The 16,343-nt window shown below is 37.6% G+C and overlaps 1 protein-coding gene across 2 annotated transcripts in view; it reads right to left on the bottom strand.

Moving 5' to 3' along the window:
- ARHGAP15 (Rho GTPase activating protein 15) overlaps positions 1-16,343 on the bottom strand; it is a 607,941-nt gene that overhangs the window by 576,125 nt on the left and 15,473 nt on the right. For both annotated transcript variants that reach the window (XM_001915565.6, XM_023622852.2), the window contains exon 4: positions 3,111-3,289. In XM_001915565.6, coding sequence (XP_001915600.1) covers positions 3,111-3,275 — 165 coding nt within the window. In that variant the 5' untranslated portion in view covers positions 3,276-3,289. The remainder of the gene's footprint in view (positions 1-3,110; positions 3,290-16,343) is intronic.

The following is a 16,343-nucleotide window of genomic DNA, read 5'->3' as shown; positions in this document are numbered from 1 at the left end:
TCCAGGTAAATAAGCAGCCCACCTTTAGGAGGTCTCACTCCGGTGCTCAGGACAAGACCACAAATCACTGAGACCAAAGAGCTGTTTCTTCCCCACCAGGCAGAGATCTGAAATCTCTCTCATGGATAAGCAATTTTCTTGCAAACTGTTTCCTCTCATGTCCAAACTTCCCACCTCTCCAATGTTTCCCAGGTGGCAAAGTGGGAAAATGAATTTTGAATTTGGAAAAGGCATTGATCTTATTAACCACATAAAAATGATTATTTGAGGTTTAAAGAAAATAATGCACACCACCAATGAAATACTAATGGAGTATCGATACCTGTTTTACTGAAATGCTCTTAGGTAAGAAAAACTTTTAATTTAACAAGGAAATTCATCTGCATGTGCATAGACTAGGGTCGAACAAATGTTCAAAATACTCCTCGATTTAAGATACCAAGAATATACGCTCATGTGACGTAGATAGGAGAATTTTGTATTGTGTTCTGAGTTCACGTCATAGTAAATATATTCTTCATTGAACAAAATAATAAATGAGGAATTTATGAATTAATGACAAAACTATATAATTGATTTGACCTTAGAAGTTTTTATCATTTTTTCTAAGTTACATCATTACGAATGCAATGTCCGATTCTTGTGTTATTATATCCTACACTCAGTCCATTTTAGATTTGCATAATTGTTGTCAGTGAACAAGTAGTATATATATATGCCATATATACTTAATAGGATGCATAACATATATGTATATATAGTCTCTAAGTACTCTTAGTTTTTTTCTGTACAGATAAATGTATGTGTCTCTGTTACAACAAACCATGCTACACGTGACCATGTGCACATATTTTTAGAATACACGTCCTCCCACTTCTTCTAAGTTCAAAATCTCCCCCCTTGACCTCACCCCACCCTCCAACTTCTGAAAAATCAAGTTCTTAGTTTAGCTTGAGCAGATATCTTTAACAGGCTTGTTTGAATAAATATGCCAAAATACTTTACATTCTGTCAGTATCTAGTCAGAAAATTGTGCATGGAAAAAAGAGATGAAAAGAACTGAGACAGAAAGAAAATTAGTGCCATGGCAAGCTTTCAATACAGTATCTCTGAGCCAAGTTTTCTCTGTGAAATGACATATCCTCACTAAAATACCCCTTTTATATAATTATGCACTGAGCACACATAACCAAAAGTAACTTTTATTTTTGTTCCTTATCGAGGAATACATATTGCCCAGACTAAGAATGCGGAAACAAAAGCTGGGATAATTATAGCTAATTTAACTTTGGAAAACTCTTATTCTCTAGCAGTCCAGCATATAACCCCCCAAACTCAAGTTATGTAACAAGGTAATATCAACAATGAGAAACTGCATGATAAAATCCTGCCCAAAAGTGAAAAATGCTAATTTTGTCTCATTTAGCAGCTGGATACAGAAATGCTCATTAGTTTTAAGAGGGTTAATCCTTTTAACTTTTGCATATTGATATGCCAATTATGCCTAATTGTACAAGAGGCATCAGTCAAGGTAATAGTGCATAAACACATGAAAGTTATTAAGTACATCCCAACATGTAATAAAGTAGGTGTTAATTGGTAGCTGAGTTCTGCGGGCTATTGAGGTGGATAATTCATTGAGAGATGGATCACTTGTAATTTCTCTCCATAATTCCTTTTGCAGTCTCATGCTGTGATGTTTTCATGCTTGTCAAAAACAACTGAGGCATAGTGCCTTTTGTTAAACACAGCCAATAAAATATGTTAGGCATCATTAAATATACTTAACTTTTAAACTTTTTCAAAGGTACAGTTCTTACTGATAATACATTATAGAGATTCCAATAATTTACTCTAACCACTGTCTCAAGTTCATAGTTGAGGAACATTTTAGCTGGTTTAAAAGCAAAGTCAGGCTGGCAGTGTTGTGCCTCCCAGCAGACAATACTTTTTAATGAGAACGTAAATAAAGAAAAACGCATCTCTTGGTAGCTTATCTATAGATGTATTTCTCACTCCCAAAATATAATCACTGGCTTCCTCATGCTAAATTTGTTTATCATACCTGAAGAAAGCATCATGAAACTCATATATTTCTCAGGCTCCTGAGATTGTTCTGGGTTAATTTTCCACTTGAAATTCGAGGGAAATACAAGGAATAAATATAATCAGTAACATGCTACTCAGCAAGTTTATCTCATTTAATAACTCAGTTAGGGAGCTGAATATTTCATAGGCCCCCACGATATTCACAGAACGCTCAATTAATAGCTCACATGTTTCTGCAGGGTGACTCACAGCCTGTCCCCAGCTAACCTATTTCTCGCTCTTGCTCTCACTGTGAGAAACAAAATAGATCTAGGGTCCAAAAGAGTGGCTAACATTGCATAAATAATTTTGTAACATCCTATGGCCTCAGCTGCAAGTTACCACCATTATGGAAGAAAATTAACCAGAGGAGACTCATCGCAATCAGTGTGTTTAGTGGCTCAGGATGCGTGCAGGGGCAGGGACACAATTGGCAGTAGAGTTCATCTCTAACTATTTTATTTCAAATCTTCCTAATGACACATTATCGAGACAAAATGGCTTCCTCTCCAAACCTCAAATCGCCACACCATTCAATCGTTTAAGCTCATTCCGAATCAAATCGTAATTTCCATTATCATATATTGTTGGAAGATTTTAAGGAAGAGATTTTCACATTTTTTTTAGAGTTTTTTTTTTTCTTCTCAATTCATTCTTAGCTAATTTTAGCCTCTGGCTTTTCAAAGTGATGTACTGTATTTGGAAGTACAAACACCACATGCTAGCATAACCTCATTATTTTTATGACACTGAAGCATGATAGTAGAGGCCCTTAAAATGAGTCAAAGGTGCTCTTCAGTCCAGCTCCAAATCCACTTTATCACCCTGGATTAAGCCCAGCTCTTCTCTCGCAACTGGGAATATTATGATGACTATAAGTAGGCAAGATAAAATGCATTACAAAAACAGTTTTCTCATGCACTTTCAGAAAACAAATAAAACAAGGCCAATTAGCTTTTTTTTTTTTTTTTTTAACAAATTCTGTATGAGGGAACTTGAGGTATTTGAGATCGTTGACTTACCGGTGCAGCGACCTTCCCGACATCGGTAAGGATCATGGATTTACTTTGGCTCAGCCTGTCATGGTGGCTGTTGGCATTTTTTATTCTCATTTGCACAGCTCCGGTGCCTTGGCGGGGGGAATTCAGTGTTTCCATAGAGGTATCACAATCTGTAGATTTCTGCATATTACAGTGTTATCCTGATAAAATATAAAAGCATGATGTTATTCTAAATATATACTTTTCCAAGAAAACCTCTTGGTGGAGTGCACATCCGTATTAATCATTAAGGTACAAAGATGAACTAGAATCTCCACCTCTCTGAATAGCGAAGAAGAAGGTAATTACTTTGTAGTTGTTTTTATCTATATCTGCCTGAGGACTTCGAAGTTCATAGGCAGCACACTCATACTCTGTGTGCTTCCTATTTCCACTAAGGAACTCTTAATGGCAATAGGATACAGTCTTTCTTATACAGAAATGATGTTGCCAACTAAGCATTTTTAAGATATATGCTGTTTACATTCACAACATCACTGATCTATTAGCCACCCCATCCCACCCCATCTCCATGCACTACCACCAGCACCCGTTTTTAGTGAACAAAAACCTATGAATAAGGTCAAATTTAACTGAGTAGAATTGGTGACAGAGCAAACCAAGCCAGTCCCATTGCCTGTCAAACATGCTGGCTTGGCCTTATTAGCAGGGTGCTCAGTTCTAGCCTCCACATCTACTCACACTATCCACAGGGGGAAATTAAAATTTCTTTGTCCACCACTGTCTGCCAACTGAAGTAGATGCAGTAGCTTAGTTGGACATAATATTTATGAAGAATCGGAAGAAAGAGAAAATCAACACTGTTTATTTGTTTATTTGTATTTATTTTAAGGAAAGGAATCTGATTTCAGCTGGAAAAGTCAGTGTGGGAATGTTTTAGAAGAGTGGCAGTGAGGAAACAATAATTTGGAAAAAGAAATTTTGAAAAAAGAAAAACAATCGTTGGGAAAAAGAGAAATAAACTGTGGCAGCATCAGAGGGTGGGCCGAGAGGGCTTTAGTTGCTTCCCCAAATCTATAGTCCTTTTCAATTTCCCCTCCCCGCAAGCTCCTCAAATGAACACATTATCTCATTTAAAATAGAATATTTGCAATGTAAACACAGCTTCTCAGCTTCTAGAAGTAGATCCCCTTCTAGCCTGATTATTGTCTTCATATCTCATCTATATAGACATTCCATCGCTAGTCTGGGTACGTGTACACAGCATTTGAAAAAATTGTCCCAGTCAGTTATAGAAGCCGGTGTAATTCAAAAGAAGGATTATATTTTAAGAAGCCAACTGTATTCATACCCCTATGTTAGTTGGACAGACAAGGAGGCTAGAATCTGGTAATGTTCAATTTAAGTGGACACTAAAATGATTAGGAAAAAAGGAAAGCATTTTAATAGGAGAAAAAGTGTTACCTCACAATTGATACCAGTGAGTCAATTGAGTGATAACTTAGAAAAAAAGCTAACATTTCTTGAGTATTTACTATGTGCCAGGCAGTGTGCTCAGAGGTTCAGACTCCTGTGAGAAATACATTAAACTCATTTTTATAGAGGACAAAAATGAGGATCAGAGAGACTAATAATTTTTCCAAGGACATCGGGCAGAAAAAAGTGAAGGAGTATGTATTTTATTCGAAAAGCAAATGACCCAGGTGTCCATCAACAGGTGAATAGATAGACAAATTCTAGTTTATCTACACAAGGAAATATCCTCAACAATAAAAAGGAATGGACTATTGATGCATGCAGCCACATGGATGAACCACAAATTCATTGTGCTGAGTGAAAAAGGCCAGCCTCCCCCCAAGGAGTACTTACTGAGTACTGATGATTTCACTTAAACAATATTCGAGAAAATGCAGACTAATATACAGTGACAGAAAGATGTCACTTTCTATGATTGGTTTAACAATTATATACATATATTAAAAATGATCAAATTGTATACTTTAAACACTTGCATTTTATTCTACTTCAGTTATATCTCACAAAGTTGTTTATAAGAAAATTGTTTTAAGAATTTGTTAGCCAATTTATTATGCTCATGTTTTCATTTTTATATTTCTATATGAATGATGTATTATAAAAATTATCTAATTGAAGGGCTGGCCCAGTGGTGCAGTGATTAAGTTCATGCACTCCACTTTGGCAGCCTGGGGCTCACAGGTTCAGGTCACGGGCATGGAACTACGTACTGCTCATTAAGCCATACTGTGGCAGCATCCCACATACAAAGTAGAGGAAGACTGGCAACAGATGTTAGCTCAGGGCCAATCTTCCTCACACACACAAATTATCTAATTGAGAATAAAAGAGCTCTTTCAATAAGATTTGAAATAAAAATTTAAAGTAATAAAAGAAAAAATATTGTCCCCACCGTTCCATAGAAATTTAATGATGGCTACTGTTATGAGAAGGATTTTAATATGCATCAAATCTGGCCACTAATATAGGCATAAGAGATTCTACCTCTTCTTCTAACTAGAATAAGATACAAAGTATTATATATTTAAAAAAAATAAATATAATCACATGCAGATGATATAAATAGTTATTTCTCCATATACCCCAGTACAGGATATTATGTCTTCATTTTCATTCTGTGTATCATTTATCACTGAGGACATTAATTTTTCTTAACCAAGTAGAAACTACTTCAAACTAACAAAGTGAACCTATGACATTTATGAAGATGCTACTCCTAAAAGCATGAGTTCTTTTAGAGTATATTTCAGTGAATGAAGTAAAGATGAATGAAGGAATGAAAATCTGGGGATTGTCATTGTACAGAAGTCTTTGGATTCATGGTAATTAGACTGGTTGTACAAAAAGATCCCATGATGATTTCTAGTGGCAGCATTGTCTCTAACGGTCACCTCTGTGATCTTATACAAGTCAATGGACCTCTGTACAAGTCAATGAAAAAAATTGGTAGTGAGGGGGCAGGGGCAGCCAAGAGGATTGCTGTGGTCTGTAGGGTCCTTTTCACTTCTGACACTGATGTGCTAAAAGTCTGGGAGCTCAAATATTACTGCAGATTTACAGAGCTCAGTAGTTTTAGGCAGATAAGCAACAATTTAAATGCTTTGGCATGAACTGATGCACAAGGGATTTGGGTGGGGGTTGGGGGAAATCTATAACTAAACATGTAAGTCTTTTCTAGAAAAATCTGGGTTCTCCTTTGAGTGCTTTCAAACTTGATTTTGAATATTACTCATTAGATTCAACCTCTAAAGATGGTGTTTGTAACATTGGTGAGGGAAGTCACTTGGGCTAAAGCTGCTATCTTCTGACTAAGAGCATGAAGCCACTGTATTTACATAGCCCTGCCACCTGCCATTTATAGGACCTGTTGCTTCCTCAGAGTCGGCACAAATTTCAGTGTCAAAGCAAATTTGCATTCTGGTATTGATTTCACAATCAACCCCATAATTTGCCCAGTGATGTGTTACTGTCAAAAGGCTGGATTATGTAAAAAGCCTCTTATCTGCCTTCCCCACCCCTCTTCTTGGGGATGGGCTGCAGGAAAAAAAATTCAAAATCTTCCTTCTTGAGATCTTTCCGTTAGGGTGATCTTTCCCACTACCACAGTGTAAATATTAGTTCTTTCCTCATCTTTCTCTCCTCTAAGCATCACTTCCTTTCCAATCTGACCCCACCCTCACATTTGGTTGATACCCCACTGCACTCTATTTGTTCTCTTTATTCAGCTTCCCTTTCTACAATGGCATTCCCTTGATAGTATTTCATAATTGTTTTCATATTTGCAAATATTTGATGGTCTCTAACTTTGCAGAGCACTATATTGCTCTGAAAACAATACAGAAAATGTCATAAAACCTCTCCTTAAAGAGTCCTACCAGCAGAAAATAAATTGTCCATTCAACATTTATCGAGATTTTCTTAAGTGGCAAATAGTCTTTTTTTTTTTTATCCAGTGCTTACAGTTTAGTGAGGGTAATAAACAAATCAATAATCACAGGAGAATAGAGCAATGACCAGGTAGGGAGAGAAGAAACAGCATCAAACTCAGGTGGAACTGAGAGGTGAAGAGCAATTTGCAAAATATCAGCTAATGCTGAAGCTAAATCAGGGCAGGTTGGGCATTTCAAGCAAAAGGCTCAGCAATGCAAAGGTATGCAAAAAACTGTGAGCTTGTAAGGTAGATATGGAAATGTGTCATGAAGGAAACATATAGGACCAAGGAAGTTCAAGGAGAAGAGAAATGGTGGATTTCACGAAGAAAATGGTGTTTAACCTTGGTGTGGGTGAGTCTGATCATCTTGCTAGCCTCTCATGGGCTTGAAGGGTTTAATGAGAGCCCCATCCCTTCCACAGTGCTGTAAGGGATTGGGATTCTCGACTCTCTGAGGGAAAGAATGTGGGAAGAAGGCTTTCCTTGGCATAATACACAAATGTCTTGTATGGACGACTTGAACACCAGACAGAAGGAAGTAGCCCCCCCCCGCCCCGTCCCCCGCTGCCCGCAGGACTGAGGGAGGTGCAGGAGGAATGAGGGAGGCCAGGGGAGGAAGGAGATTTGATGGACTGAAATGACAGCTGTACTCGTGGCTGTGGAACTTGTAACAGCTGGACTTGTGGGTGCAGAGATGATTTATTTTCATTCATCCAGTTAGGAACCTCTCTTAGCAAATGGCTAAGGCTGTTTCTAGGCCAAATTTTGCCAGTTGTATTTGGATCTCAGCCCGTTCTCTTTACCCTATTTCAACATCATTTTCCCCTCACCTACATCCTAATATTCCTTTTTTTTTTCTTCTACCAGGCACCCTACGACCCTTTTTGTATTTCGGATGCCAAAGCCCCCTAACTGCAGCACCCACTCAGGCCACATCTCATCTGCAGTGTCAACATTTCTGAAATTCCATCATCCGTTCTTCCTTATCTACATCTTTTAAGCATACCCATTCTCTCAGTGAGTCACTTAGATGTACATGAGAGGGGAATGATTAAACTAATTATCACTAGATCATAAACGATTAGTCAGATTTCCCCTTAATTCTCAGGGAAGCATTTACGTGAATCCCAAACTGGAAACTCTTCTGGCTATGAGGAAGAAATATCTTGGAAGAGAAGAGTGTTGATCACTCTACTCCATGTGTGACTTTAAGTAAATTCAGGAGGTGGAAGCATTTGTGATTAGGGATAGGATAGTAGCATTGCATTCCAGCAAATGGTGCCTCCTGGAGTGTGCAGTGTGATAGCCCTGCCATCATGGTCTTGTTTTTGAGTCTTTATTAAAGAAGTTTCTATGGGAACAAAGACCATTACAAAGCCTGCCCAACCTCGAGTTAAAAGAAACCTCTATACCCCAGGGTCCATCATGACTTGCTTTCCAGCATCTGGAAGTGGATGTGTTTCCATGGCAATATGTATCAATTTCAGGACATACTCTGAAAGACAATGAAGAGCTACAATTTGTGAGTCTTTCCGTGTTATTATTCCAGGTATATTCATAGGGATTTGAAATCATATTCTGTGGTTCCATCCATATTTTCATTTCTCATTGACTCTCAACTTTCTAGATTTGCTAGAGTAGACTGTAAAGTCAATAATATTGGTCTATGCTTATTTCTATGCCTCTTGGGAACATCAAGCATTTTGTTAACTATAAGTCATACTAACTTTAAGTTTCGTATGATCTATATGCCTATTCAGTGTTCCCCTCATTCTTCCTATAACATAGCATGTACTCATCATCATCATTATTAAATTTTATTAGGGAAAATATTGATGCTTTATTCATTTATTTTCTTATAGGAGGTACACAGAGCCTTGGTGATTGACTAATGAAAATATTGAAAAATTGGTTCATTTTGCATGAATCTAAAATATACATTGATTTGACAAAATTCTCCAAATACATATCCCTGAGTTAGAAATTTAAATGTAATTCAGTTAAGACTGGCTTCACAATTTCTGTAGACTTCCTGATTTTATATGTACCAAGAGAAGAGCAAGAATAGTTTGCAATATTGCGCTAGTTCCACTTTCAATACTGTTTTAAAAACAGGAAGCAGTGATGAGAATGCACTTCGTAAGAGCCAAACAAACTTTGGCTCTGCTCAACAGACTTGGTTCAGTGATATTCTTGGCCTGATTTTCCCACTCACACTGCAAACACCAAAATATGAATGAATGTGATATTTCGTCTAATCATAAATTTCATAGCTGCTCTGTCAATTATTTGTTGCACTCTGTTAATTACACTAAGGCTCACTAGCTTGCCCTTTTGCGTTAGAAAGTGTATTTTTGACATCTCTTTCCCATCAGCAGCATTAAAAGTAAAAGCATATTAAGAATTTTTTTGAGCTAGGAGAAATTGAATAGGAACTATGATATAATCTCCATGCTTCAGAGCAGAGAAAATCGAAGCCCAGGGGTGCCAAGCATCTTCCACATGATACCACAGCCTGTTCAAAGTAGTCCCAGGACGGAACTCAAGGCCTCCCTTCCCAGCCATCTTTGCCTTAGTCATAGACCCCACAGTCAAGTGGAAACTGTGGATGGGAAAATAATGTCACAAGAATTCCAAAGGAAATCTGACAGAGATTAAGGAGATAAAATGATCATAGTGCAGACATATTAGGTATAGATCATGTAATTCTTCCTATTTAATTGTTTATAAATGTTCCCGTGCTTCCCGACAAAAAAAGAGACTCAATAAATCTTTGAATATATAAATGGAAAACAAATATGGAAACTAGGTAATGTCAGTGTACATAGCCTAGCAGAGCATGATCAACAGGAAAATGTCTTTGACCAAGTTTATTTCTTATCGAAAAAAACATGTATAACTTACCCTGGTCAGTGTTTCTGAGGGTCAACGAACTATAGATATTTCATGATAAGTTAGATGCGGGAAAAAAAGCAATGCTTTTCATACCTTCTGAGGTTAGCATTCAAGTACACTTGGAGATTCACATGAATTATTAATAATATGAAGAATACCATATTTCCATTTCAGAACAACCCTTTTGTTTCTGTCTCATAAAAATGACATTTATCATCATCATAGAATTTAGCAGGGTTATTTGTTCTGACAATAGAGAAAGTCTCCCTCGAATTTCAAATTTCTTTAGGTGTTTGATGTTCTTTCTCCAAAAGAAGGATTCTCTTGCCTGACATGGGTTGCTACTGAGGATTTTGTGAGGAAAACCATCTCAGAGGCAACACTGAGCGTACCCCAGAGCATGCCCATTCCATGGGTGTTAGCCTGGGTTTTCACTGTGTGGCAAATGAGCTCTCTAGTCGCCCCAACCACCAACAGCTACGGTTCCCTCTGACTAAATATCAGGCACCGTCTGTGGTGATATGACCCCCATCCTTTCCCAGGATGTGTGGGAAGAGCTGTTTCTCTGGGTCTGCTAAGAGCTCATGGCAACTCTACAAATATTACTTCTCTGAGAAACTCATTTCTATCCTCTGGAAAGATCTTATGTTGATCTGTGGTAGAGCACGGTCTGTTTGCTCCCCTGTGGAAATGACCTGTGGCCGTGGTAGCTCCAGTAATGTGTGGCACAACCTTCACAGTACACTTTCCTGACAGGTCAGTAATTAACTTGCATTGTAATTTTTTGCCGTCTCCACCACAACAGCCATTTACCAAAATAACATTTTAATTTCAGTTTCCTTCCAGTTTGCTTTCCTTTACTTTTTTCCCTGTGGCTTCTACATCTCTATTAAGTCTAATTTCCCCAGACCACTTCCATAAGCGGAGAGAGTGCAATAAAACTCAGTTTCAAAAATGTCAAATATAATGAGAAAGGAAGATCACAGTAAAGGAATCTGACCATAGCCACCCCATTGGGTAAAATTGTCTTTGACTGGGCAGGTGTTTTATACAGGAAATGTGATAATAAGGCTTTGCATTTATTTAACTTATATCGGGGAATCTGGGCAATATGCTGCGCTTACTGACAAAGTCTGGCAAGTCAGCTGCATGAATAAATTGGAATACAGTTATTGTCATTGTGTATGGGTATCCTAAATGGTGAAAAATGACGAGTAAAATGTATTTATAAAGTAGAATAAGTCCCAAGCAAAATTGTGTGGTAGGCCACCTTAATCTTTTTTTAGATCTTGGTATCCTGTTGCCATCTCTCATCCCCTGGGCACCTTGGCCTCCATCCTATCGGAAGCAAACCAACCGATTTTACATTTCAAATACTTATTGAGCCTCTACCCTGAGAAACAGACTTGCTAGGCTCCACAGTTTCTACAAAAATTATTAAGAACCCTGGGATAGAGCTAGACATAAGTCGGCCTGCCTACCATGGAGTCTGAGAAGAGAGCAATGGAGGATGGGACTGAGGACAATTTCAAGGTGAAGGTGACATATGACCTCAATGTTGCATAATAAATAGAACCTCAAAAGGCCAAGAAGGGATGTCAAGAGCCATGCAGGCTAAGATCACAAGATTAAGGAAAAGAGGAGGGAACATCCACATCAAATGATCCAGTGTGCAAGGCTAAGAGGGAAAGCTAGGGAGGGAGAGTTGATTAGACCTGGATTAGGAGAACCTCACAGTTCCTACTAAAAAATTTGGGTTTTGTCTGATAGATTTGGTGAAATTTTGATGACTTTGTTTGAGGCATAATCCCCTCCCAAAAGACTTAGTGAAAAGAGACCCAGAAGAATGGATCCCCAGCCACTGAGGCTGCATGATGAACGATAGCATTCTAGTGGGATGCTTCTTAATTAACTTTAAATCAGAATAAATATCACAGCTAATCTTATGATAAGAGCACCTAGTAATCTGGGGGAAAAAATACTCCAAAACTTTAGGAACCTCACTTTAAACTTCTAGGTACATGTTTAATGCTTCTGGTGGCCAATCAAATGAAGGGAAAGGTAAAGACTTCACAGAAGGACAAAAAGAAGCATTTAAGGAAGAGAAGTCCAAGGGTACAATTAAATCTTATGAAGGACATAGTAGAAGAATGAGGTTAAGATTAGTAGAACTGCTTCTGAATTTCCCTCTGGTGATCAGGTAAGTGGGAAAGAATTGAAAAGCAAATAGGAACAAAATGCCCGGGCCATTATAATTATGTTTAGGCAGCATAAGAAATTTTATGAAATGGCAATCTCCTTAGGTACACAGGAGAACCATAAGGGGCATAAGTAATGCAATCTTCTCTCTGTTTCCTCTGTCAGTTTTGACCTAATCTAGCAAGAAATGCTGAGCCATTTTCCGCCTCTTGTGTACAAGTATCAATTAAGGGAAAATAGGTGACTATCTCAGGGCACTGAATGATGAAATATCACTTAAGGAGAAGACATCGGCTATATAACAAGTTGCTCAGCAGCCACAGTGTTAGAAAACTAGCCAAACAAGCAGAGTCTCAGACACTCTGGGACAGGACTGATTCTCTGATATATTTTGAAAGAGAATCAAATGCAAAAAGTATATTTCAACCTGTGATTGCTTGTTTGCTGGGATTTCATATTCTACAGTATTTTTTTACTAAAGGATGTGACTCAGTTGCAAAACCCTTTAATCAAGCAGATTAAATCTAATCACATACTGGTTGCAGTACACCAGGCTCCCGCTATCTCTAGCTTGGCCTGCCCAGGTTCAAATATGGGGAAGCTGCATATTGCATAATTAGTGTTTGACCGTAATTAGCAGGAGTCAGTAATTGACAGTAGTCAAATATGGCTGACATTTGGTTTATTTAGCAAATTTGTATTTGTATCCGATTAGTCTTTCCCTGATGCTCATGTCTTCAAACTCTAAATTGATTGGATTGGATTTCAGTGCCAAAGTGACATGTCTGAGTATGGGGTAGTAATGTCATAGTCCATTGTTGTGACAATGAAAGCACCATTCAAATAAAATATTTCAGAATATCTCCCTTAATGCATTTAAAAATCAGTTTCTCTCCCACTCAATTATGTATGCATAAAAAACATTTAAAATAATTCGTGCGTGTTCATGTGTTTGTGTGCGTGTGTATCCCTGCGTTTGCGTAAAAGTTAAATTAATTGCCACAAACTGAACATACTTCTGTAACCACAATCAGACCAAGAAACTCAACATTATCAGCATTCCACAAGCCACCTGAAGCTCCTTCCAGTAAGCATCCACGCCATCCCACCAAGCATAATCATTATTCGGTCTTCTTAGTTTCGCCTATTTTTGAACTTTATGTAAATGGAAACCTAGAGTATGTACTTTTTCTTGCTGGGCTTATTTCATTCAAACTTTTATTCATGTTGCTGATTGCTGTGCAATATTCTTTTGTGAAGTGCCTATGCAAAACTTTTGTTAGTTCTTCAATTAGGCTGTTTGTCCTTTTCTTACTGATTTTTAGGAGTTACGTATTCTGGATATAAGTCATTTTTAATATATATATGTTGCAATAATGACCTTTTCCCACTTGTGAGTTGCTTTTAATATTATCCAATTTATCATGTATCATTTATTTCATTTTATTATTTCCTTTTATTATTACTGCTTTTTTTGTCCTCTTAAGAAATCCTTGCCTAATCCAAGGACACAAGACTATTTCTAAGTTTTCCTCTAAAAAGATTTGTTGTTTCAACTTTTACATTTAGAACTGTGATTCTTCTGGAAATAATTTCTGTTTGGTGTGAGGTAGAGATAACTTTCTATACGGATAACTGGTTTTTTTTGTTTGTTTTTTAATTTAGAAGGACTTGTCATCTCTCGTGATTTATCATGGTGAGAAAGGATCAGGATCTGGCTCTCCATCTGAAGTGAACAGATGCTGGAGAGCTCTCATCTACAAATGTTGACGAGAGGCACAGTTGTGTCCAATAATTCCACAAATCTCTGGTCACAGTCTCAGTAAACATTAGCAACCGGGGATCCAGGTTGAAGAGGAAGATTTAACCAACAGGTGGGAAGAAACAACTGTCAGTAATCTGAGAGGCGCAATACTCAGAAGTTCACATGTGCAGATTGTTGTCAACTAGGAGGTTTGTTACTAAATGTCAGAGTTCTGATTATGGGGTTTTTGTTCAGAGCTAGCTCAATTACCCACAAGGGAGACTGGCAGTACAGAGGAGGACTTCAGTCCTAGCAAGGGAATAAGGCAATACATGACCAGGTTACCAGTAGAGGAAGTTGTGGTCAGGGACAAAGCAAATACCTAATGAGGAAGGTGTGACTTCCTGAGGTTCTAGGACTTGTAAATAAGGGGGGAACACACTTGATGTGTGTGCCACAAGAGCAAACCAAAACCCATGATATCCTGTTATAATTTGTGATCGAACTCACAGAGCTCCTCTCCCCTAGAATTAGTTAGACACTACCTACATTAAGCTAAGATTTATCCTAGGAGATAGGGTCAGAAATAACTCAACTTCAGCTGCAAATGAACAAATGGCTCTAGCAGTGAGGAGAAAGAAAGCTGTAGGGTGGTGATTCTCTAGAATCAGTGTGAGCACCTTCAGAAACATACAGATTTCGCTGTACCTTCCGCAGGTATTCCGGTTCAGCAAGACTAAGGAAGGACCTAAGAAACTATCTGTTTGGCCGTGACCCCTGGTAATTCAGATTCATGCTGAGCTTTGATGAGAAACAAGTCTATACAATTGTATAAAGTTATTTTTTATTTTATATCTTCTGCATTGTTCTAAAATTGTTACAAATTACTACAGTATCTTCTTATTTTTAAAACCCATTGCTACTAGGTTCATATTTGTTAATATTGTTGCTCTAAGTTTTCTGGGATAAATTTCATTTGGGAACATGCTGGTGGTTGGGGGGAGTGGTATGAATCGTAGTTGGGAATAGTGAGAAGAGAAGTGAGTAGGTAGCTAAGTAGGTAGGCGTATAGATCGATGTAGAGACACATAGATAGATTAGAGTAATACTATGAATATCCTATTTGAGATTAATTAAAATATGATGTTTAGCTCTCTGGAACACACATCCAGCCCTAACCATTGTTGCAAAATGCATTCTTTTACGTAAAAGAAAAACCCAAAAGGATCATATCACAAGCAATCTGGGTCTATTGTATAGCTTTCAGTGAGTGTGTGTGTGTTTTTTAATGTTTATATCTTGAACCTGTTAAGTGTGAGTAAAACAACATCAATTCAAACCCCTGGAAAACAGTTCTCTTGCTTGTTAAATATCAAAGTATGTTGGGTGTAACAACAAAACAAATACCACAAAATATTGTTGTTTTCTCTCAAATTTAATCTGAAATTTGGGGGCAGTGAGGTTTCCTTCTGTGAAGCCGAGAATATCAAAATAGCAAAAAATATTTACCAGTCCACACTATTTAAACTGAAAGTTTTTGACTGAGTTTTTCAATCTTTGTCTTTGAAGATCCTTCAATGTGCTACATATATTGTATATCTTAAAATGAATCCTTTTCTTTCTAGACTGATTAATGAAAAGCTCTTTTGAAGCCTTCCTCTCTTGAAGAGCTCAGCTGCATTATCAAGATCCTCAACCTAGGAGTTATCTGGGGACTAGAGCACCCACTTAAACAAGTTGGGTTTTGTTTCTTTTTCCTCAAAGTAGAGTTCAGAGAGGAGGCGGGGGTAGAGCAGGTGGTTACATGTGTTGTCTGTCTAACTAGGTCCCAGTTAATTGTTACCGTAATTTGACGCAGTGAGCCAAATTTCCGTTTTACTTTAGGCTCCTCAAAAATCAAAATATGGAATTTTGGCTTGGGCACATTGAAGCAAAAGAGAATGCATAAATTATTTAGCATTTTAAAATGGCTATCAGAATTATCTATGTAATTTAAAAATTATTGAACAGTAATCTTTTTCTCTCTGTCCTCCTTTTATTTGCCTATATCTTTTGTCATGACTGCTTCTGAGATTTAGAGATTCTGATCTATGAATAGATAAAAATCTGTAATGAAATGGCTTATACAACCATATCCGGGCTTGTGCACAGTGAATTTCATGTGTATGTGTGTGTGTGTGTGTGCACAGAAGTGTTTAAATTCTTGTTACTATTATTCTCACCACCCAAGGTATACAAACCTCTCTTTTATCTCCCCTACAAGAATGTACTTTTTATCTCAATACAAGTGTAGATGTTCTGGTCTATAACCTATATCATGTCACTTTGAAAATACCAGGCAAACTAACGATTACTACATTTGCTATTATTTAGAAAAGTTAACCTTTTGGAGACATCTTTTAATGGTTAAAAAAAATGCTTTGAAGAGAGTTGGCCACTGAAGACAGTT

The sequence above is a fragment of the Equus caballus genome, chromosome 18 (assembly GCF_041296265.1).
Source record: "Equus caballus isolate H_3958 breed thoroughbred chromosome 18, TB-T2T, whole genome shotgun sequence".
Classification (NCBI taxonomy): Eukaryota; Metazoa; Chordata; class Mammalia; order Perissodactyla; family Equidae; genus Equus; species Equus caballus.
This window is presented reverse-complemented; position numbering and strand designations above follow the sequence as displayed.